We start from the raw sequence: 26,059 nt of genomic DNA on the forward strand, positions 1-26,059 counted from the left end.
TCATTCTGCATGCATTCTAATACGGCAGCTGGAAGACTGCTGGCTCGGCAGTATTCTTGGGACTGCCAAAGCGCTGGTACGGTAGTAAGACCACCAAACTCGTATTCGGGCCCTAAATGCGTTATAAGGACACTGCTGTCTATAACAAGCAAGAGACAGGCATTGCAAGGTCTTCAGCTTCTCTCTCCACTCCTGGATTAATTACTTGATCGCTCCGGCAGCATTTTTGTTTTGCTGTCACACTCTTTTTTAAACTAAACTTAATTTCTCTGCATACACCAAGACAAAATGCTTGCCCTAGGATGCCAGTAGTAGCTGTGCTCCAGCTTGTTTGCACCTTGCTCCTTCTCCTCTGCATGGATTTTAATGTTTTACTGCATACCAAATAGAACTGCCTTATTCATTTTCTTGTATGTGGGGAGATGCTTGGATCCCAGCTGTGTTCTCCACTCCTGGACAGAGGCGTAACTTGCTCAGTAACATGGGAGGGTGATCTTCAGATTTTCTGACAATCACGCTGGCATACAATGTTTCTATATATTATAGGTCAAGCAGGGTGCATGAGGGAAGCCTAAGGGGCAAGTGAAAGAGAGAGGAATGCAGATTGGTAGGAGTACTAAGAGAGTAAATACAATATTTTGTAAAATAACCAATATTTTGAGTGCTTTCAAGACAGAGAGGGAGAGAGTGTGGGTGCGGTTTTGTGTGTGTGCATCCCTGTTGAAATGTGACTACATCTCACAATATCCAACTGAAAGCACCTGTAACAAACTATTTATCCCCTAAACTCTGCCTCTGCTCCTGGATTACTTGAGCACTCAGGCTACATTTTTGTTTATTTTCCTTTTTAGTGTCACACTGTTGTTTTAACTAAACTTCGTTTTCCAATAGGCACCCAGTCAAGGGAGCTTGCTATCGGATGCCAGGAGTACCTGGGCCCTGGGTTGTGTCTTTCTTGTGCCCCTATTATATGTGTAGAACACTATAGCTGAGCACTCTAGCATTGCAGGATAATTGCCTTGTTCTGTGCCACTCTCATGGCAAAATATTTCTGTGGGGCATTTGTGTGTCTGGACAGTGGGCACACCACCAGCATGCTGAAGGCACACAAACAGCCTAAACAGTTTTCAGAAGCAGAATACTTGGCCCCACCATTCCCCAACCTACCTACTGCTACTCTCTTAAGGTTCTGCATGGTTTTCTGATGAATGCCCACTCTTTATCTAAATATCACCAAAAATGTATGATTTTATTGAGTCATACAATCTGGACATTTTATTGCTCCCATGGATGATGTGAAACTAGAAAATACCAAATTGCAATTCTACCGAATAGCAAGGTGTCCACGTGTCATTGGGTGCATAGATGGTACCCATGTGCCCATATGTCCACCATCCCGCCTAGAATACATATTCTGTAAAAGAAAAAAACACACATTCCCTCACAATCCAAGTTGTCTTTGATGCAAACAACATCATCACAGACATTGTAGCCAAATATCATGGAAGCACCCATGACTCATAGATCTTCAGACACAGAAGCATATACCATACATTAGAAAGAGTTGACTTTGATGAAGGATACCTACTAGGCACTCATATTTCATGTCCACACTGAAATGTATTTCATGTTTGTCTGCATGTTGACTCATCAGTTTCACCTTACCAGGTGACAGTGCATATGACCTACTGCCATGGATACTCACACCGCACTGGTCGCCCAACAACCCAAATGAGAGATGGTACAACATAGCACATAGGCGCACCAGGTCAATGATTGAGCGCACATTTGACATTGTAAAGTTGGGCTTCCGGTGCCTTCACAAGAGTAGCAGAGCCTTGCAGTATACACCTAAGACTGTCAGTAAAATACTGGCAACATGTGCCATGCTCCACAACATTGCCTGGAGGGGTGGGTTGCCCATGGATGTGTATGAATCAGATTCTGAAGATGATGACTCAGAATCACCTGCCTTACAGCAAAGGGAGGGAAGCTCTGCAGCAGAGGGGAGAAAGTGCAGGGACTAGATAGCAAACAATTATTTAGCAAGGTACGTCAAAAGCAATGACAAACTACCCTCTACAAAAGACAATACAAATATGCTTTCAACTATTAATCTTTAGCTTTATTGTGTAAGCTTGCACAAACAAAATTTGGACAACCTGTCTATCTCAAAACGCATAACAGAACTATAGAATAAATGTCATGTGATTACAGCACCACCAAATTAGCAAATAAAATGGGCCACAGACTGTCATTTTAGTGGACACAAGTCACTTCCTGCCTCTACATCCATCATTGGTGGAGCTGTCAGTTGGAATTCCAGCCTGGCGACTGCTGCTTTTCCACAGCATTGGTGTGTCCACAGCGGACATACTGCTGTGGCTGGAAACCCCGCTATCTGCACCCTCTGTTGCTTTCCCACTAGAAAACATGTTAGTTTGCATTGTCTCCACTGCTTCTGCGATTTGATGCAGACCTCATGCCACATCACCACTGTAGTGACCCATCTCCACCTGAAGTCCCAGGGTGCGTTTAGTGTGTTGGTTGGTTGCCTGTGCTAGCCTCCTGATTTCCTGGGTCAGAGCGTCTATTCTGTGTCCCCTGCTGCGCTCCAAACGTTCTTGCTGCCCTCTCTCCTCAGTCAGTTCCTTGTACTGCTAGCCCCTGTAAGGGCATCACATTTTTGCTCTATGCGGCCCTGGTTCTCAACCCTCTGTTGGGCAATGTTCGTAAATCCCTGGCTCAGCTTTAGGTTCATCGGCCTGACTTGTTTCTTTTGCAGGCGCTGAAACCTGTGCATCGTCTTTTCCAGTCCACCAAACACCACCTGATTTCGTGCTCTAGCAGGTAGGGGGTGGCGGGAGGGACTTACTTGCATCCGCCTTCCTGACTGCTGGGTTGGATGCACCAACCAGACCCTGGTGGCAGGAGTACGTCATGATGGTTCTGGCGGCTGTGATGCTGTTGTTACACTAGCATGAGCCTGGGTTGAGGTAGATGCATCAGTAGGTGGGACTTCAGGACAAATAGGCCAACTTGATGGTCCCCCTTCCTGCCCTTCCTCCATCTAGACCTAATCCAGGATTTCCTCAGTGTCATTTGCACTTTGCTCTCCTCTCAAATGTATCTATGTGTCAAAAATGTGAAGAGAAAATAAAATATGTGAGTCACTATCTCAGTGGTGTTGTAATGTTCTTCAGTTCTTGGCAGTCTGTATCTATACTGTTCATGTCACTGACTACATTTGCCAAAATGCACAACTTGTTCCATGTAGATGGACTATTTGGGTGTGGATATGTTGCATGAACGCAGAGAGCAGGCTTTGGGGTAAACTGTAAATATCCTACACATTTCACACTTACCAGAGTTTGTTGGAGGCGGTGATGTATCAAGGGTCCCAAATCCAACCACTGCCTCCCTCTCCTGGGTCCTCTCCACCATTGCGTCTGCTGCAGATGGTACCAATATGTTGGATGGCCCTCCTCCTGTCCCTTGGACTTCTAGCAGACGTGCTGCCACCCTCTACTTGGCCCTGGAGCGCAGGTTGTACCATTTTTTTTAAAGTCGTCCAGGGACCTGTGTGCCACACCAGGGGCATTGATGGGCTGCTGCATCTCTAGCCATATCTTGCGTTTGTCTTCTTCCGGTACTGTGTGTGATGCCCTTCCAAACAGTTACTCATTGGTATTGCAGCATTCCTTAATTATGATATAAATTTCCTGTTCAGAAAATTTCAGCTTCCGCAGACACTCGTTTCCTGCCTTGTCACTGGCCTTGCTGCTCATGTTTTTTTCCAGGGAGCCTGTCTGCATTGTTGACCTATGCTGCTACACCTAACCATGTGCTTGCATTTTGGATCAGGAGTCTATAGCACTTCCTGTTTCCGCTCTCCCAGGGTGTGTTTCTACCTTATTTTTAATCGCGGTCGCAATTTGTGTGCACTATATGGGTTTTCTGATGATTTCGCTATTTGCGCACACTAAAGGTCTTTTTCACCCGCGGATGATATTGCGAGCGTTTACTGACTCACACATAGCCGCTACACTAAATTGCAATGAGTCATTAGCAACTCTCAAGCCTGGTACCTGTTTGGTACGTAGGCTTCATTTTGAAAGTAGCTATTTGAGAGTCGCCAAACTGTGCAATTTGCAACTCACAATTGTGGAAGGTCGTACATCTGGCCCTAAGTTCCTTAAGTTAATTTTTAAATTTGCCAGAACATTATGCTGATGAACAGGAATTAACATAATTAATGATACTGTTGAGGACTCTGTGACAGACGTTAGGCAATTAATGTTAAAGTGATCATAAAAACAAAAGCTGTATATTATGTTTGCCTTATGAAGGAGTTCTTTTATTGCTTCCCCTTCTGGATTTATGAATAAAGTGTAGCCAAGAAGTAAAAATAGGTCCCGATAAATCGTCATAAAACCGGCAATTAAGCAAACAAAAATGCAAATTTAAATCCACCATAAGTATAGTGGAAAAATATGAGTTAACAGAATTCCTAAATGCAACTAACATAATAGCTAATTAATGAATAATGCCAGGGTTATATTGGTTGAAATTATCAATATAGGTATTCACAATAGCCATCCCTGCACAGCAAGAGCAGAGAACGCAGTATCTAGCGCTGAGGGTTGACTCCTCATCCCTCTTGCACCAAATGTAACAAGGGATGTGCAGTCCTCTCCCACCCAGGCAAGCAGCAAAGTGACTGGCCAGCCCGCGCAGTGGGAACAGAGAAAATGGTAGATGGCCCTGAGGGTTGATTCTACCTATTCCTCCTTCCTCTTCCACCAAATAGAGCCTGGATGGTGTAGTCCACTCTGTCCCAGGAAAGCACCAAAGTCACAGGTCAGCCCCCCAGTGACATTAATATATATACCCCTCCTAAGATCTTTGTGACAAAATAGAACCCTTTCCTCAATAATAAATATTGTAAAATGCAGGCAAATTTTGCAACATTTAACTCTACATATCACGTATAGGATGTGATACTTTAAAGACAAGACTATCAGAATTTAATCACAGATCCACTAATGAGATGAAAAGCCTTCTTACACTGGCCATATCCAGTTCTCCTTTGACCATTATCCACCTTATGTCACAGCCTCAACTTCTGACTTTCTCGCTAGCCCTATAACTTAGCTATGCAACCCATTGCTGGCCATGACCACCATGCCTTTTGCTGGCGACATGCCTCAATTACTGCTCTTCTCGAAGAAACCTCCAGTAGACTAGGAAACATTAGCCAACTATGCTATGGCAGGGCTTTATTTGAGCCAGTGGTCGCCTGAGGGGGCCACGGCAGCCATTTATGGGGCCGGTGTTAGAACTTGGGGTCTCCAGTTGGCCATGGTATGCACCTTTGTCAAAATAGGGACCCTTGCGTCTAAGCCATGGAAGGGGGATTACACTACTGGATAACCCCTGTTCACGCCCTTGGTAGCTGGGCTTGAGCAGGCAGGCTTATCTCAGAGGCAGTGTGTTAAGCATTCGTGAACACCTGCAGTAATATAGTGAAAATACTGGGATGTATAAAAATAAGTATTCTTTATATAGTCTTATCACAATACCACAAACGACAAAAATCCCCTATAAAGTAATCACGATTAATACTTCACGATGGTAGAAGTAATTAAAAAATAGGCTCTTCAATTCAAACAGTCTCTAGCAACAGATAACCCCAACAGGAGTTATCACATCAATGAAGCAAAAGTGTTCTCAAGTTACAGCACAGACTGCGATGTGCGCAGTGTCGGGCCCTTAGTCAAAAATAGACCCCCACAGAACAGTACCTGAAGAAAGTAAACAAAGATCGTTCACAGCGTCGGGTGATGCAATATCGTTGGCTCGTTGCATCTTTGGTTCCTTGCTTCGGGGGAAATCGATGCGTCGTTGTCCTGGGTGCTTGTGCAGGCAGGGGAGGCGTCGGTCCTGACAGGAGAGGAGTTGACGTTGCGGTGGCGCCAGCACCACAGTTCCTTACGATGTCGCTAGGTCGATGAATTCTTAGTTACCTTTATATATATATATATATATATATATATGCATATTCGGCGGATGCATTTCGGCGTTATCTGCCTTCCTATATATATATACATAAACACATGTTTTTAATTTAATTAAAACATTTAGGGCCAGATGTAGGTAGGCAAATACCGGTCGGTAACGGCCGATTTCAGCCGTTACCGACCAGTAATTGGTTTTTGAGATGTAGGGGGCCCGAATTTTACCAAATCTGTAAATTTACCGATTCAGTAAATTTACTGATTTGGTAAAATACTGATCGGTATATTTACCGAATCGGTAATTCCAGATGTAGGTGGCACTTAAAATAGTGCCATATGCCCTTAAGAATTCGTTATTTACCATGAAATACTATCTCATGGTAAATAACGAATTCTTGTGTACATGCACATCTGTGCATGTACACCTGTGCCATGTGGCACACATACATGCCCTAAGGGCAGGTATGTGTGTCACATTGCACAAAAGCCAGAATCAGGGGTGCAACAGGGTGTCAAAGTGACACCCTGTCCCCCTTGTAAATGTGGTAATTTTACAGAATCGGTATTTACCGACTCAGTAATTGACATTGATTCCTATGAGCCTCAAGACCCATTGGAATCAATGGCAATTACCGAATCGGTAAATACCGATTCGGTAATTACCGAATCTTACCGATTCAGTAATTGATTCAGTAAATATACCTACATCCCAATTGCCAGTTCTTAAATACCGAATCGGTATGATTCGGTATTTAAGAATCGGTAATCAGGGATTACCTACATTTGGCCCTTATTCTTTTAAATTGCATTATTTATATTATTTTTATTTATTATTTTATTTTATTACCCTTTACACCCTAAAAACTACTCCCACCCTGCTCCCTTTAAATACCCCTGCACCCCATAATCATAACCCACCCTTACTCCTTAAAATACCCCAACGCCGTTAAACACTAACCCATCTTAACCCTATAATTATACCCTGTACGCCAAAACCCAAACCTATCCCTAAACCCTAAAAATACCCCTGTACCCCAAAACCCAAACCTAGCCCTGAACCCTATAAATGCCCCTGTACCTCAAAACCCAAACCTACCCCATAACTCTAAAAACACCCCTGTACCCCAAAACCCAAACATAGCCCTGAACCCTAAAAATACCCCTGTACCCCAAAAGGATAAGTTACTTACCTGTAATCCTAGTTCTCTTCCAGGGGTATCCTCATCAAAGTCATAAGCACTGACTATTCCCGCCCATGTGCGGGACCCCGGAAACAATATAAAAATATATATGTATAAAACACATATATCTCGCTCCACATATATGTATGTACATATATCATTTTTCTCACATCAATGCAGCCCCAAAACTGAGGCTAAACAATGCAAACACATATACAGAACTGCAATTAGTAAGGAATCAAAAAACACATTAGGTCAAAAAACCCTTGAACTTTGTGTTTTAAAGAGTCAAACCACTCATAAATCCTGAAAATTGCTTATAAATAGACATTGTTAGCCCTCAGGCTGCATTGCAAAATAATATCATAGAAAATGAAACCATTTTCACAATAACTGGCACCGTGCCTTTAAGGCAGCCATGACCCCAGGCTTCCCATCATGCCTCAGGGGTGACAGTTAGGTCAGTTGTTCTTTGCATAACCCTGAAGACAGGGCTCAACCACAAGATTGAAACAGTACCAAATCTCATTTACCTGGGGAGGCGGGTGGGTTGCTTATGACTTTGATGAGGATACCCCTGGAAGAGAACTAGGATTACAGGTAAGTAACTTATCCTTCTCTTCCAGGGGATCCTCATCAATAGTCATAAGCACTGAATAGAATAGCAAGCCCATCAACCACCTGCAGGTAAATGAGAAGTACATGACCCAACCAAATCATAACAGCCAAAAAAACTTCAGCTGTTAAACAGATTCCTCAGGGAGGCTTGGCCCACCTGGGTATCTGCTCTCGTGTCAGAATGTAGACAGTAATGTCTGGTAAATGTATGGACAGACCTCCAGGTCGCCGCTTTACAAATCTCAGACATGGGCACATCCTGCAGGTAAGCCGCCGTGGCTGCTCTACCTCTAGTAGAATGCGCCTTAGGGGAACCCCCTAAAGTCTTCTGGCCCAATTGGTAAGCAAGCTTGATACACGAAACAATCCACCTGGAGATAGAACGTTTCGAGGCTGCATGACCAGTTCTGATCGATCCGTAGTTAACAAACAATTGATCACAGTGTCGAATAGACTTGGACCTGTCCAGATAGAACTTTAAAACCCTTTTCAGGTCCAAAGAGTGTAACGCCCTCTCAGCTGGAGTAGAGGGATTAGGAAAGAAAGTGGGTAAAGAGATAGACTGATTGACATAAAAATCTGATACCACTTTAGGCAGCAAAGAAGGATGCGTTCTAAGCACCACTCTGTTCAAATGAAAGACTGTATACGGTTCTTTAGTACATAGGGCCTGAATTTCGCTCACCCTATGGGCTGACGTAATCGCTATCAAAAAAGCCGCTTTCCAGGAAATATGCTGTAAAGAAGCTTTATGAATAGGCTCAAAAGGCGAACCCATCAATTTTGATAGGACTAGGTTCAGCTCCCAAGGCGGAGCAGGAGGCCGTACAGGAGGGTACACCTTCTTTAGACCCTGCAGGAAATCTTTTACTGCAGGAAGCTGAAAAAAATAAGTTTGTGAAGGTGATCGCCTATAAGCTGTAATAGCGGCTAAATGCACCTTAATGGAGTTAAACTTCAAACCGGCTTTAGTCAGGTACAACAAGTATGGGAGAACTGCTTCTTCCTGACTTTTTACCGGATTGTGACCATTCTGCATGCACCACATATAGAATCTCTTCCACTTGCATGCATAAGAATGTCTCGTGGAAGGACGTCGTGCTTCTTTCAGAATGTACATGCAGTCCTGTGGCAGCCCTAGATGGCCGTACTGAATGACCTCAGGAGCCATGCTACCAAGTTCAGTGACGGAAGGTTGGGATGGTGAATCCTCCCGTTCATCTTCGACAACAGGTCCTGCCTGCATGAAAGCCTCTTGTGAGGAGACACTGATAGGTGAAGTAGGTCTGTGTACCACCATTGTCTCGGCCAGTCGGGGGCAATCAGGATCATCGTTGTGCACGAGTGGTTCAGCTTGCTCACCACCTTCGGGATCAGCGGAAGGGGTGGAAAGGCGTACACAAACTGCCCTGACCAGTCTATTAAAAGAGCATTCCCTCTCGTTCCTGGTCGATGGAACCTGGAGGCGAAGCTTGGGCATTTGGTGTTTTCGTCGTCCACGAAGAGATCTATTGAAGGACGACCCCAAGACTGGAAAATGTCGTCTAGCACTTCATCGTTGAGAACCCAGTCTTCTCTGTCTTCGAAGTGCCGACTTAGTGCGTCCGCCCTCACGTTCTGCTCTCCTGGGAGGTGGACTGCCGGAACAGACAACTTGCGAGCTAGAAGCCAATGCCAGATGCGCTGAGCTTCCAGTGACAGAGTCCTTGAGCGTGTTCCTCCCTGCTTGTTCAAATAGTACATCGTGGTGGTGTTGTCCGTCTGTACTAGAACCATTTTCTCTTGAAGCGAGGGAAGGAACGCTTTGAGAGCCAGGTGAACCGCTCTCAATTCCAGCAAGTTGATATGATAAGTGCTTTCCTTGGGAGACCACAGACCCTGCACTTGTAGGGGTCCCATGTGCGCTCCCCATCCTTGTAATGATGCATCTGTGATGATCGTTTGTGTTGGAGGAGGTTGATGGAAGAGAACTCCCACCCGCATGTTCTGTCTCTTTGTCCACCACTGGAGGGAAGATTGAGCTACCTCCGACAAAGTGATCCGATCGTCCCATCGATCTGAGTGTTGGTCCCATTTGTCCTCCAGATCCTGCTGAAGAGGACGCATCCGAAGTCTGGCGTTCGGTACTAGGAAGATGCAGGAAGCCATCGACCCCAAGAGTGAGGCTATCTTCCGCACTTTCTGGGACCTGTGGAGAAGAACTTGCTGGCACTTGAGGGCTATCGAAAACTGTCTCTCCTCCGAAGGAAACACTTTTCCTACTTCGGAGTCTCCAGAGCTCCTAGGAAGTGGATCTTCTGAGTGGGCTGTGAGACAGACTTGCTGTAGTTGACGTGTAGACCTGGACGCTGACAAAGTTCTATGCATGTCTGGAATTGATTCCTTACATTGCCTGGAGTTGGACCTTTCAACAGTCAATCGTCTAAGTATGGGTATACGAAGACTCCCCTGCGGCGTAGAGCTGCCGCCACAACTGCGACACACTTGGTGAACACCCTGGGAGCCGACTTCAACCCAAACGGAAGGACTTTGAACTGGTAGTGAGAGGTCCCCTCCTGGAATCGAAGGAATCTCCTGTGATTTTGCCGTATTGGTATATGGAAGTACGCATCTTGAAGGTCCATCGAACACATCCAATCCCCCTGCCTGAGATGTGGATATATCTGGTGAAGCGCCAACATGCGAAACTTTTCTTTTCGGACATGAGGATTGAGTATTCACAAGTCCAGAATGGGCCTGTATTCTTCCTTTTGGCCCTTTTTTCTGACCAGAAAATACCTCGAGTACACTCCTTTCCCCCTTTGGGACACCGGAACTCTCTCGATGGCTTCTTTTTCGAGGAGTGTAGCTACTTCTGCCTTTAACCTTTGTAGCTGGTGGCTTGATGTTGACATCGGGGAAACGTGTGGAGGTAGACGATGGAAACGAAGACAGTACCCATTCTGCAGCGTAGACAACACCCATTGATCTTTGGTAATGGCCTGCCACTCTGTCCATGCTTCCCCCCACTGGAGTGGGTAACGGCGCTGGGGGAAGTGAAGACTCATTGCTTCTGCTGAGCTTTATTGAAGTTGTTGCCTTGGCGCTGATTTCCATTTCCCTTGGAATTGCCCTTGCCTTTGTACTGTGCCTTTTGCTGGCCCTGCTGGTTCTGGCCTTTCTGCCATTGAGGGGTTTGAACCCTCTGCTTCGAATAACCTTTGTTGTTCGAACGGAATTTCTTCTTGAATTCCTTTTTCTTCTCGAGTCCCACCGCTTTGAGGGTGTCCAACTCGGTCTTCATCCGCTGCATCTCCTCATCCACACTTGCTCCAAAAAGAGATGTGCCTGAAAAAGGAAGGTTTAGGATTCTTGCTTGAGCCTCTGGTTTTAATGCTGTGAGGCGTAACCAAGATGTTCTCCTTGCTGTAACTCCGTGCACATAGCCATGCGCAGCCAGCGTTGCCCCATCTGCTGCCGATCCTATAATCTGATTGGAGACTTGACTGCCCTCCATCAGAACCTCCTCAAAGTCCTTTCTATCTTCCTCAGGAAGTTTTGCGGTAAATCTCTGAAGTGAGTCCCACAGAGACCTGTCATACCTGCCGAGCAGGGCTTCTGCGTTGGAGACCTTTAGGAAAGAGGCTGAGGTGTTACACACCCTTCTCCCCCATGAGTCTTGCACCTTGCTATCCTTATCCGGAGGTACCGTGGATGAGGAAGCCACCGCATTGGATTTCCTTGCCGCCGTAATGATCACTGAATCTGGCGGGGGATCAGCTTTGAGGAACAGAGGATCCTCTTCCGGAGGACGATACTTTTTGAGAATCCTCGCTGGAACGGACATCACCGTTGCCGGAGTGAGGAAGACTTCATTCACATGTTCCATTATACCCGGAACCAACGGCAACAACGGTTTGGGTGCTGATCTTGCAGGGTTTCGAATATGACAGTCGTCTTGACTTGTGGAGCTGTCATCGGTACTCCCAGCTTCAGGGCTCCCCTGCCCAAGATATCTTGGAACGAGAAAATATCCTCAGTTGGAGACACTCTTGAGCGTGGACTGTTTGTAAGAGTCGGGGAGTACTCCCTGTGAGATCGCGTTCTCGACGAACTTGAAGAACTACGTGTCCTCCTGGACCTAGATCTTCTGCTAGAACGCGTCTCGGAACGAGATCGCTCTTTGTGACAAGAATGTCTCTTACTTGAGTGCCTAGAACGAGACCGTTCCCTGCGGGGAAGAGGTTGGTCTCGATATCGCTTTAGGCGATCTGCCGTCTCCTTGTCCTTTGCCCAGTGGTGAAGAGGTCTATTCCACCTTGGGGAAAGATGAACAGAAGGAGACTTGTGGACGGGATCCTTCGCAGGTGTACGTGACCGTGGAGGTTGATCCGTTCGATCCTGTTGCGATCTTGCAGGGGATTTGGACCTCCCCCTCTTAGATGCGCCGCTCTGTCCATCCGAGGATCTGCCACTCCGAGATGATGAGGAAGATGAGGAAAGACTCACCAGAGATCCAGAGGAAGACCTCGACCGAGATCTTTCTTCTGCGACCCTCCGTCTCTTGGCAGGAGGATCCTGCACTGGAGATTGTTCCACCTCCGCAGCCGATGCTGAACCTGGAGAACCCAACTGTGGCTCTAGGACGTGAGTCTGGTCCAATAAGTCACTTTCCTTGTCCCGAACCACCTCCTTTGATTTTGCAGGAGAAATGTTCTTTGTCTGCGAAGAACTTCGCTCCCTGGATCTTTGCTGATCCCTCGACGGTGGGTGTATCGACGCCGAGCGCCAAGCAGGTAGGCGCTCCCTCGACGTCGACCGTGATTTCTCTAACGTCGACCTCGGGTGGCGATGACTGCCCTTCGACGTTGAAGGCTGCCTGCTCGACTTCGATGGAGGCTGTTTCGACGCCGATCGCCGTTGACTCGACGGCGACTGGGCGTGCCTCGACTCCAAATGCCGCTCCGACGTCGAACGCTCTTGTCCAGGCGTCGACATTGGCTGCATCGACGTCGACCAATGATGTGTCGACAGAGGCTCCCTCGACGCCGAACGACCATGACTAGCCGTCGACGGAGGATGTTTCGACGTCGAACGCCGATGGACCGATGTCGACGGAGAATGCCTCGACGTCACAGCATGACGATGCTGTTTCGACGTCATACGGCTCGCCGTCGAGCTCTTCCGCTTCGACGGCGACCTGTCCCTCGACGCTGACTGAAGCGGAGGTACCTTCGATGTAGACGCTGAAGACATCTTCTTCGTCACCGTCGACTGCTTCTCCAACGCCGATCCCGACGTCGAATGTGAACCAGTCGGGGCTTCTCTCGACGTCGACCGCGCCTTCCGACTTTTCTGCTTCTTGGGAGATCTTCCTCTCTCAGAAAGCCCATAAACTCTAATCCTCTCCCGATCTTTAAGAGTCCTGGAAGTTAAAACCTGGCAGTGTTCACAGGTTTTAGAGGAATTAGAGTCTGGTAGGCACAGGATACAGACTGAATGAGTGTCAGTCTTGGCCTTCTTCCTTCCACATGAAGGACACTTGTCAAAGAGAGAAGGCATCTTTGACAGGAAAAATACCTTTTTTAAGTCTAAAAATTGTTTAAGCAGCACTCTATGTCTAAAAGACGTCGAGTGAAGCCAAAAATTCTAGTTAAAGTTGAATATTTTTTGACAGAAAGTCAAAAAGAAAAGGAGCTGTTTCACCAGGGTCCTGACTGAAGGAGCCAGAAAGAACAACTGACCTAACTGTCACCCCTGAGGCATGATGGGAAGCCTGGGGTCATGGCTGCCTTAAAGGCACGGTGCCAGTTATTGTGAAAATGGTTTCATTTTCTATTATATTGTTTTGCAATGCAGCCTGAGGGCTAACAATGTCTATTTATAAGCAATTTTCAGGATTTATGAGTGGTTTGACTCATTAAAACACAAAGTTCAAGGGTTTTTTGACCTAATGTGTTTTTTGATTCCTTACTAATTGCAGTTCATGTATATGTGTTTGCATTGTTTAGCCTCAGTTTTGGGGCTGCATTGATGTGAGAAAAATGATATATGTACATACATATATGTGGAGCGAGATATATGTGTTTTATACATATATATTTTTATATTGTTTCCGGGGTCCCGCACATGGGCGGGAATATTCAGTGCTTATGACTATTGATGAGGATCCCCTGGAAGAGAACCGAAACCTACCCCTGAACCCTAAAATACCCAGGTACCCCAAAACCCAAACCTAGCCCTGAACCCTAAAAATACCCCTGTACCCCAAAACCTAAACCTACCTCTGAACCCTTAAATACCCCTGTACCCCAAAACCCAAACCTAGCCCTGAATCCTAAAAATAACCCTGTACCCCAAAACCCAGACCTACCCTTGAACCCTAAAATACCCCTGTACCCCAAAACCCAAACCTAGCCCTGAACCCTAAAAATACCTCTGTACCCCAAAACCCAAACCTAGCCCTGAGTTATGGTATGCGGAAAGAAAGTTGCGGAATAATGGGTGTTTACCCTCCCCGGTAAGTACATTGCTGGCACAGCGGCCCACATCTCCAGCAACGTACTCATATTTTTTCCCCATCCATTTGAAAAATGCACAGGTCTCTCTCATTGATGGCCAGCACCGACATACACTTTTAGACACACCTCCAGCCACAAGTTCTAGAATTGCCAACTTTAGAGCTGGGGAGCTACGTTCGAATCTCGGCATCAGCTCAACATCCTGTGATTCCAGGCAAATCGCTTTGTCTCCCCGTGCCTACCACAAATGAATGTGTTCTTCTGTAATGTAAATTGTGCTCTTGCCATGTTGTCGAGTTCGCGCTATATAATATTGCAAGGAAAAATAAAGTAGGGAAACTCGAGTTCACACACTACTGAACGCGCACTCTTAAGTGCATCAGCAGTAAGCATGGGCGAATTTTGTGAATTCGCGATCCGCGAATTTGCGGATTTGCGAATTCGCGATCCGCAAAATTCGCGAATTTGTGGATTTTTGGTTTTTTGCGTGTTCGCAGGGTTTTTTGCGTGTTCGCGGGGCTTTTTGCGTCTTCGCGAGCCGCTTGCATAGCGAAGTTACCCATGCAGTCGTTTATGGGAGAGGGAGAGAGAGATAGATAGATAGATAGATAGAAAGAGAGAGAAAGAGAGGGAAAGAGAGAGGGAGAGAGAGAACGAGAGAAAGAAAGAGAGTCCGGATCTCTTTTTTGTAAAAGGTTACAAAGAAATTAGGTTCAACTTTTTCACCTGCTGCTGTAACCCTTGCTTGGCTGAAAATTCGTCCCAGCTGATTCGCGGATTTTACCGCGATTTCGCGAGATTCGCGGATCGCGAAATCGCGGAAAATCCGCAAATTGGCCCGCGAAACGGATTTTACGCCCACCTTTAATCAGCAGTGCACTGTGAATCGGAGCGTTTCACAGGCCTGTCACAGATAAGTGTCAATGACAAGTCATACTTTATTCGATTATTAAAATCAAATTAAAAACAATTTAAAAAACAATTCATTGTCATATTTGTACATAGAGTATAGATAAAACATCCCCACATACAAAGGACTGCGTTAAAATCACACCTCAGAGACATTCAACAACAGTTTTTTGGTCTTAATACGCATAGCAGCGACCAAAAAGCTTGCGACCCCAAAGATTACCCTGGTACTACTCAACAGTTGTAAATAGAGGAGTGCAGGCCGGACTTGTGTAAAGCCCGCTTCTCTCAGGATGGGAACCAGGAACTGTTTTCTACTGTCCTCAAAATGGCCACAAAACATAATAAAGTGCATGAGTGACTGTTCCGAAAAGTTATCACAGCTGCAGGGGATGGTCAAGTCTGATTTCCCCCATACAGGATAGTGCCCAAGGAGTACTGAATGATGTTAAATCTGAATCTTACAAGGAGATGGCGATGGAACGGTCGGGTAACAATTTTCAAGTAGGGTTCTATTGAAGGAGTGGTCAGAAGCATATAGTTGGCTCTGACGCTCGGTTTTAGAACCTCCACTGCCTCCCGTTCCTGCTCAGCTAGACCCAGAAAGTTATCCTTAATCCATTTTACATCGCCCTTCTGTAACAAGTTGGGGAAAGTGTATAGGTCAGGCCTGCCCAGTTTGCTCAGAGTGTCCTTGATATATGATAACCAAGGAATTTAGTTTACTTTGTCCAGTGCCATGCAGTCTTTAAGAATAGTGTGATTCAAAGTAATTTCGGTGTTGAGCCAGGTTTTAGCCCAGCAGATCAGTGGCGCCGGTTGTAACTGGTCGGTAATGTAACCAAGACCCAGCTCAGAATGCACTGAAAGTACTGGGGTCGATTGGGGGACCGCTAGCAGGTATCTAAGGAATTTGTTCTCTGCTATCTGGAGTTTACCTTGAGGTAAGAATCCCCACAAGGAAGCGCCGTACATTGCTATTGGGAGGCATTTAGACTTGTATACTGTCAACAGAGCCTCTATAGGGCACGAACCCAAACGTTTTGCAAAGCTCAATAATGCTGAAGTTGATCTGGTGACAGCAATGCCTTTCGCATTTAATTGGGGACTCCAGGTACCCCTTTCGTCAAAAATGATGCCCAAGAAAGCGAAGACCGGGAAACTGGAGACCCCCTCTCCATTGCAAGAAAACCTTTTTATCGTGGCAGCTTTTGGCCGTTTCCCCGCCACCATCACGTGCGATTTTTTATTATTTACCTGTAGGTCTAAAGAAAGCATGAATTCCCCAAAAGCATCTAGGAGTCTCTGCAGCCCTACCCCTGTGCAGGCCAATGGTGCTGCTTCATCCGCGTAAAGGAGTACTGGTACTGCAGAGTCCCCTACACGTGGGATGTCTGGTGTGGTCCCCTCCAAAGAATTTTCAAGTGAGTTTATATATAAGGTGAATAGGAGGGGCGCCAAGATGCAACCCTGCCTAACACCTCGTTTGGATCTAAAAAACCTGATGCTTCCACCCTTCCTATTAGTTCTAATAGAGGCTAGTAGGTTTTGGTGCAAGACCGCTAAGAAGTTCACCAAGGAAGGGTCTATCCCTATGCTAGTCAGGATGGCCCACAGCTTAGCGCGATTGACCAGATCGAAGGCCGATGACAGGTCCATGAAGGCCATAAATAGCAGGCCCTCCTTGGCCTGGGTGTATTTACTAATTATCATATGGAGATTAAGGCATTGGTCAAGAGTGCCTCTTTTCTCCCTGAACCCATATTGTAGTTCTGAGAGGACCCCCCTCTCCTTCAGATGTTCTCCAAGTCTCTGCAAGATGACTCTGCCCAAGATCTTAACGGCGGAGTCAATCAGCGAGATCGGCCTGTAGCAGGCGGGGTCACTACTCAAACCTTTTTTAAATACGGGTATTATTGTAGAGGTGGACCATGACAAAGGGAACCCAGATGTAACTGTGGAATTAAAAACACTTGTGAGAATCTTTGACCAGAAATCTAAAGGAGTCCTATATAGATCTGCAGGTACACCATCTGGGCCCGGTGCCTTGTTTTACGTCATCTCCTCTATGGCCCTTTGAACCTCGGCCTCATTAAAAAACAAAGGGGGAACTGAGTGCATATATACAAGACCCATCTCTAGTGTGTTCTCCTCCTCACTGTTGTATATATTACTAAAATGGCCAACCCATTTCTCGTCAGGGACAGAATCTATGACCAAGTTGTCTATACCTGAGAAATAGGGATGGTTGATCACTGCCCAAAATTTTGAACTGTATCTAAGAACATCTGTTGACATGAGTTTTTCCCAGGCTTCACTTTTAATGGACTTTTTACGGTTGGCAATAGCAAGTTTGTAATATCTCTTAGTAAAGCCACGAGCTCCCGGTTTCTAGGTATTTGTTTTAGTGCGTACACTAGTTCTTTGTCGGCTTTTGAGCAAATCTCATCAAACCACCTTGGTTGGTTTGCACCTTCCCACTTCTTATTGCACTTTAGGTCATGGCTAACTTGTGTGCAGATGCTGACAAAGGAATTAATAATCTCTTTACCGTCCGCCATGCTATTTAAACATACCGCCATGTCCGCTTGTACCTTGATCACAAGATCCTGCATGAAAGTACCTGGGACCACCTTGGCCCAGTTTAGTCTCCTACCCTGGTCCTTGGGAATAAGATTATCAATGCAGCCTACCAGTCACTCCTTCTGTCTAACTGTTTCCCCCCCAAGAATCAAAGACAATACCAGGGGATTATGGTCGCTAAATGCTGAGACTACAACTTCATAGGAGGAGACCACATTAACTATACCAGCTGAAACAAAAATGAAATCAATCACTGTCTCCGCCTCTCTGCCTGTGAATGTCGGGGCCCTGTCCTCCCCCCAGGCCCCATCTAACTCAAACAAATTCATATTAGGAAGTACGTCTTCCAGCACTTCCCCTTGTGGGGAATGTTCAAAGTGAGTGGAAATAGAACCAGGGGGACTTGTTTGGTGTTTTGCAAGACAATCCCATCCACATGGATGTATGTTGAAATCTCCCATTAAAATAACTTCGAATAAAGCATTATGTGTTGACTTGTATTCGTCTAAGAAGGATGCCAAGGAGCTTAAAGGTAGGTTCTGCGTGTCCTTCTCGGGGGCATTATAAAAGTTCACCATTAAAATTGTTAAATGCTTGGGACGAGCCCACTCTATACACAAGATGTTAACTGAGGTTGTCTCCAGCTGTCACAGATAGGAAATGCTATCAAAACGAAATCCTACAAAACAATATACTACTGGCCGGCAGCAATTCAACGTCGGGACGGGCTGCTAGTTGGTTATATTTTGGTAGGGCGGCAATCAGTTTATGTGATTTTCATCGGCACCAAACTGATGAGTTTCCCGCATCATGGTTACATTGCACATTCTATCTCAAAATACAATAGCGGATTGGTAAGAACCAAAATGATATCTGTTAGTGAGGCATGTGTTATATTGCACAAAAACTGCACTGTGCTTTGACCATGAAGTCCTTGGTTGCCATTGAAGTTTCTTAATGTCCCTGTGGGAGCATTTACTTTTGCCCCGGAGACTCCAGTGCATGTTTTTTTGTATCTCATGATCTCTTTGTCTTCTGTTACCTGTACTTTAAAAAACATCAATTTATCATTAATCCTTAGGTCCTTCAGCATTTAAGAAATGTTCATTTTGCTACAACTTTTGGAGATGAGATTTTCTTTGATGAAAATGGGGATCCTCCTGCTGTCTTTGATATTCTGAATTGGCAAATGTTTTCCAATGGGTCCTACAAATATGTGAAAGTGGGCACATTTGATAATCGAGCACCACAGGGACATGAATTTACAATCAACACTGAGGCCATCCTTTGGAACACCAATGATTCAGAGGTATGAATAGTGCATATTTCTCTGTCCTAGCAATATGATATTATGCTCCAGACCTTGTAATGAGTTTAAAAGTTGAGTGCCTGGTTGTATTTCAATGATGGTGACTAAGTAGAGCCATTGGGTCAATTTTTCAGAGTGAGGTACAGGTAAGTGGTGTTCGATGATGAAAACATACAGGTTTTAAGGAAGCCATGTGCTAATAAATAAGCAACCATTGCAAATGAGCAACCACATTTAAATTGTTGTTTTTAACATTGCTTTTTGCAAACATTGTTTCCAATAATGCATAATGAAGTTTACAATATAGTACATACAGTAAACTAAAATAGTTGATTAGAATTAGCTATTAGGTGGTGTAATAGCATATCGTATCGTATTCTGCGATGAGCAAATATGTTCGGGCTGGTAATAAAGAACCACAAACCCTTACTGGATAGCTGGCCCTTTCTCAAATGAAGACCTGCTGAATTTTAATTATATCCTAATTTATTATGGTACATTTAAAATACAGATCTGATTAACTATTGCTAAATGAATTTGTAAAGTTTTCATATTCTTACTGGAAACATGTGATTTACTGTTAGAATCATCAAAACACCCACAAATATTTTCTTCTGACAGACAAAATCTTTTCCATATGACACATTGAGGCACAGCAGAAGTAAAAGCCATAATACATAGGATCTTAGGAGAAATAATTATTTTTTGGAAAAATGTGTAATGATTTAAAAAGGGTTAATGAATATAGTGGCTAGTATGGCAGAAATAGTATTACCATAATAAACACTGTACATCCAGTTGAGGTACAGTGGTAGGGCAGGGCCCAACATCAAGAAGCAGGGTAATCCATAATCTAGTCTGAGGCATTTACTGGGTTGCCTTGTTAACTTTGCTTCAACAATACATACAGATCAATCTCCGCTCACTCCAAATTCATCCATAATATCTCCGATATTTATGTAGAAGAAAGCCAGCTTGTCAAGTGAAGGAGACAATGTTCTTGTAGATAGGAACCCTAAAACCACCTTTTTTGACTTGTCTTTCACATCAATCCCAGTTCCCCTACACGCGGTTAACTGTGCAATTCCACCTGCTCCTTTTCTGCAAGGTCTCATTGCAATTTTATGAAAACATAGAGAACGGTAAGTAGCACATGGATGGTCGTTAAATTTATATTTGCTCAAAATCTCAGGCTGCTGACATCCATCTAACACTGTCCAATCTGATTAGGGCTAGATGTTTCTTGAATTACAACAGTACAAGATGTGCTTGTCTCTTCTTCCTCTTGATGCCCATGTGTTTATTCTAACTAATGGACCAGTTCTGGATTCCATTCCTCAAAACAGGATTGGTAAACAGTTCAATCATTTGAACATTAAGTTTGAAAACCTAAACTTCATTATGTTATTTAATGAGCTAGAACAACACACCAATTGGTGATTTAGGGTGAGTGAGCAGAAGAATCTTTATTTAAGACATTCATATCCCATCCCAAACTAAGTGATTATCTTTATCAAAAGGAATTGTACAGATCAATGTTAAAAGTATCTCCAAGGCAAGAGTGAACAGAAGTAAAATCAAAGGTACCCTATCAAGTACACAAATGAATAGAAATTCTTTTGAAAATAAGCTTTTCTTAAGAATTGTGTCTTAGTGTTGTTATTAATCACAACCTCAAGAATAATGCAGATAGATAGGAACACAAAATGATCCATCCAGAACCCTCGGTAGATAAGACCAGTTGAGTGGGTCAATGCATGCTCATGTCCACTGTCTGGTGTTTGTACAACTTTAATGAGCCAGAGTGTGACAAATGGATTATGGATCAATCATTTGAAGATATGAAGTCAACAAATGACCATGGAACTTTAGATCACAAGCTGGAAGAGTAATTAGCCTTAAATTTGGAAGATCATCTGGGCTCACCAAGTTTCAGGGACAGCGTCATTGGAGCCATATCAGTGGAATTGGGCTTGCAACCATACTGATGTATACCCTGGCTAGCACTTGATAAGGAATGTTAGAGAAGATATAGTGGAACTGTGATTGAAGTCTATCAAGCTCATTACTTTCATCTTGATTCTTTTCATTGATGACTTGGGGCTAGATGTACAACTCCTTTTTGCAGCCGCAAACATGAGATCCTCCTGTTTGCGACCGCAAAGAAGGGTAAAGGCAATGATATTTTGCAAGTCACTGATTCTCAAAATAGCAGTTGTGACTCTCGCTATTAGGAAGGGGTGTCCCTTCTTAATAGCGAGTTACCATGCCATGTACTATTGTTCTCCGACTGCATCACTGGCTGCAAAACACTTGCAGTTTACCACCTACTTTAGGTAGGTGGTAAACCACTTGCAAACAGAAAGGGGGCCCCAGGGGACCCCTTCCCTTTTCGTGAGTTTGTGGGAAACTATTTTTAAGAGCAGGCAGTGGTCCCATGGACTACTGCCTGCGCTTAAAAAAATGAAACTGAAAAGTTTCACTCTTCTTTTTTAAATGCATCCTGTTTTCCTTTAAGAAAAACGTGCTGCATCAAAAAAACAGCTTTATTAAAAAAGCAGTCAAAGACATGGTGGTCTGCTGACCCCAGCAAGCCGAGGACAGAAGATTAACATTGCGTCCTCGGACAAAGAAACAAAACTACAACCCAACAAAAACTGGAAGCGGCGAGAACGCAGGAAAGCAAGGAAACGAAGGACCAACACGCAAAAAGAAAGGAGGATTGGGACGGGGAAAACAATGATAATTACGGATGTGGATAAAACAATTGTGAATCTATCAGACATTAACCTGGACCAAAAAGAAAAAGAAATATTAAGTCTAGGTTTAACATATTGCCCAAAAAAAGATTTCAACTATGCAACCACCAGATTTGATATCTTCAAAAGCACACGCAAGCTCAAACTCAAGAAATATTCCATCCTGAATAAACATGATAAAAATACAATACAAGGGGGGTCTAATATCAATGTTGGACCCATTCAATGTTCCCAAGCAACCAAACAACTAATGGAAGAAATAAATGAGCTTTGGGCATCTGATTCTACAAATGAGGATACAACTATTGACAACTTTGCTGCATCGACATCCAATCCAACTAGGAATCTGGCACAAACCTCCCAAACCAAAGCGTCTCTTACTCCATTTCATGAAAAATCGAAATTTAATCCAGTCATGCTTAAAGATGCCATTGATTTATTCCATGATCAGGTAACTTGTCAACTGAAAGACCTCAACATCAATGTGCATAGGGGTAAAAGAAAGTACAACAAAGAGTCAGCTGACTATAGAGCCCTGATGACAAAACTACAAAAGAATAAAAAAATAATCATCCGGGCCTCAGACAAAGGAGGCAACATTGTTCTAATGAACAGGGATATGTACTTAAAGGAAGCCTTTGCGCAACTGAATGACAAACAATGCTATACTAAGTTCACTGGAACTGAATTGAAACTAATGTATGCCACTTGTGATAGAAAACTCTTGAAATGGAAATCAGATGGTCTGATCTCCGAAGAGGAATACAAGTTTTTGAAAAACGATTATCCTGTGGTGCCAACCATATATTTTTTGCCAAAATTGCATAAAGATAGAGAAAATCCTCCCGGACGTCCAATAATTTCAGCCAGGAATGGCTGTTTGGAACACATGTCACAATACGTGGATTTTTTCCTTCAAGGATTTAGTAAAAGAACTACCTTCCTACGTAAGTGACACTAGTGATTTTCTGTACAAGATAAAAGACATTGTATGGCAAGAAGATTTTCTGTTCATAGCTCTGGATGTCTGCTCACTTTATACGAGTATTGTACACGCAGACGGTCTAAGAGCTCTTGATTTTTATCTTCAGAAGTCTCTGTCTAACATGACTAAGCACAGATGTATGTTGGTAAATATGGTTGACTTCTGTCTTAATAACAATGTCTTCATATTTAATCATCTAATGTATAGACAGTTACAAGGTGTTGCCATGGGGGCCAGCTTCTCCCCCAGCTATGCATGTCTTCACATGGGCTGGTGGGAGGAGCTGGTCCTCAGGGTTGAACACACAGAATCTATGGAGACACATGTGGTAACTTGGTTATGATACATAGATGATTTGTTCGTGATCTGGAAGGGGAGTCAAGTTTCAGCTGAGGAGTTTGTGGCAGCAATAAATACTAACAATTTATATTTACAATTTACAGCCACTATCAGTAAAACCTCAATTACCTTTCTGTCTTCATTGTCCACGATAGAAGTCTTCATTGACCACGATAGAATATAAACCAAACTTCACCGCAAGTCAACTGCGGGTAACTTCACCCTACATGCAAGCAGTGCACATGTGAAACATCTCATTAACAGTATCCCTTATGGGGAGATGTTAAGACTCAAGCGCATACATAGTAGGGAGGAGGACCTGAGGGAGGCCCAACTAGAAAGCAAAATGAGATTTATGGAGAGAGGCTACTCAGAGAATGTGGTCAATGCAGCTATAGACAAATCAGGACAGAAAGATAGAATGGCTCTTTTAAATGGGGCTTCAGATGCAATATCACCTACAGGTAATAGCCCAGAACTAAGAACAGAATTCAGAATCATTATGCAGTACAACACCCAGCATAAAAAGATAGAGTCAATTATCAACAAAAACTGGCCTCTAGTCTTAAGTGACCCTGTGATAGGGAAAAGTCTTCCCAAAAGGCCTTCATTTACATTTTGTAGAGGGCAATCTATGAAGGATGAATTGGTCAAAACCAGTCCTGAAGTCTTAGAATCTACTAACTGGCTTCAGACGCATGCTGGCTTCTTTAATTGCAAAGTGTGTAAGGCCTGCCAGCAAGCAGTAAATAAGACCAGTTACACCTCACCATTCGACCTAAAAGAACACAAAATAGACAAAGTACTCACGTGCAAACCGGAGTTTGCCATATACGTCTTGTCTTGTCCTTGCAATTTGCTCTACGTGGGTAGTACAAAACTCCCCATACACAAAAGGATTCTTCAACACCTGCGAGCAATTTGTAATCAAAATAATACTTATCCTGTGGCAAGACATTTTAAGACGAAACACAACTCCAAGAGTCAAGAGCTAAAATACTTTGTGATAGATTGTGTCCCGGCAAGTCGACGTGGGGGAAACAGGGAGGAAAAATTGCGTTGCTTAGAGACCCATTACATACTTGATCTTAACACTAAGCACCCCTCTGGATTAAATATAACGGAGGATCTATACACATGTTTATAATGGGTCGCCTCCCTTAAAAGTTTATTTGACTGTAATTGACTACAAAATGGGAAAATGACTACAACAATAATACCAACTGGAAAAACACTCTGAATTTAATACTTTTTTAGTGGTACATTTTAGATAAATATTTATTAAATAATATTTGATGTATATTTATTTAAATTCTCTATTTTTATTATGCATATTTATCTAACCATGGATTTCATTATTTTAGCCTTTATATAGCTAGTTTTAAAGGTTTTTATTAAATGGCAATTCTATGAGGTCCTATTGGCTCAACTGTACCTTGATATGCATTATATATAGATTGTACTGTGATGATATAAGAATACAATAGTCATAACCTTAATATGGACTGTTGCACATATTCATCCTGAAAAAAAGTGTTACAGCAGTATATCAGGGGTGAGCTATATAAGTTGTTTTCTCTTGGTTACGTTCCTCTGTGGTTGGTATTGGTATTCATACCTTGACTTTTAAACACACACTCCCACTATTAGAGAAAAGGGAGATTCTGAAAACAAATTGGGCCACCCTCCGGTATTTATACCGCTATTTCGATTTTGCTGTAACTATTTCCATTGCTCTGTCTTTGCACATTGGTTCTAAAAACACTAAAAACACTAAACACCCTAGTATTTATACTGTCATTTATAAATATGTCTCTAGAGCAATGGGGCTCCATTGCCTAAGGAAATGTAGCGCTGCTATATTTATAAATTATGCACTTTATTTGATATATATTCACACACTGTTTGCACTATTCTCCGTTTTTTATCAGGGCTTGGTTTTTTAATATTTATCAGAACAACTATTTTGCACATGCTTTTAGCTATGGAATTAAAATAACATGTTCTTTTATGTATTCTGGAAACGTTTGGATAATGTATTTGTAGTGTTTATTTATTTTTTTAAATCTACAAAAACTCTTCTGTTACCATTGAAAGCTCCTCAACGGATCCTCACATGATCCCTACCAACCCTCAGCATGAACTAAAATGGCTATATTTTAATGCCAGATCACTACCCAAACATGCACTAGACATATGGGACACCTTAACCTCCAAAACGCCAGATCTGGTTTTTGTCACCGAAACGTGGCTATCCGATGCCAGTGCCCCGGACCTAGCCAACGCTCTCCCCCCCAATTATAAAATAATTACACAAAACAGACAAAGCAAGAAAAAAGGAGGCGGAGTCGCCGTAATTTTTAGGGACCACCTAACTTGCCTAACGGATACAATTAATGTGGAGCCTGGACATGAGCTACTACCATTTAGAATTCTCGCTGAGAATTATGTCATGCTAGCGGGCGCAGTCGTCTATAATCCACCTGGACAACAAATTAACCTTAGTGCGAAACTCCTGAATCAAGTACTCCCTTTGTGCCTAAAACACAAAAACTACATGATCATTGGAGACTTTAATGTCCATTACGAAAACCCCAATGCCCCTGGAGTCGCTCAGCTCAAATACGACATGGAAATCCTCCAACTGAAACAATTGGTCGATGGCCCTACGCATATAGCAGGGCACACCCTGGATCTCCTTTTTATGAACATCGAGTCGACCACCCTCAAGGAAACTCTCCCTCTGTCATGGTCCGACCATTTCATGCTCTCATTCTCACTTGAACTTCCCGGCAAACCCGTGAAAATCAGATCCTCCCCCCTCACCTCCAATAGAGCCTGGAAACTAATCAAAGACTC

At 43.8% G+C, this 26,059-nt stretch overlaps 1 protein-coding gene across 1 annotated transcript in view; it reads left to right on the forward strand.

The window, feature by feature from the left end:
- The window catches only part of LOC147693522 (extracellular calcium-sensing receptor-like), a 177,996-nt gene extending 158,873 nt beyond the window's left edge, over window positions 1–19,123 (forward strand). The window contains exon 4 of the mRNA XM_086936038.1: window positions 18,890–19,123. Coding sequence (XP_086792164.1) covers window positions 18,890–19,123 — 234 coding nt within the window. The remainder of the gene's footprint in view (window positions 1–18,889) is intronic.
- The last annotated feature ends 6,936 nt before the right edge of the window (window positions 19,124–26,059 follow it).

This window comes from Lissotriton vulgaris, chromosome 8 (assembly GCF_964263255.1).
Source record: "Lissotriton vulgaris chromosome 8, aLisVul1.2, whole genome shotgun sequence".
In the NCBI taxonomy this organism is placed as follows: domain Eukaryota; kingdom Metazoa; phylum Chordata; class Amphibia; order Caudata; family Salamandridae; genus Lissotriton; species Lissotriton vulgaris.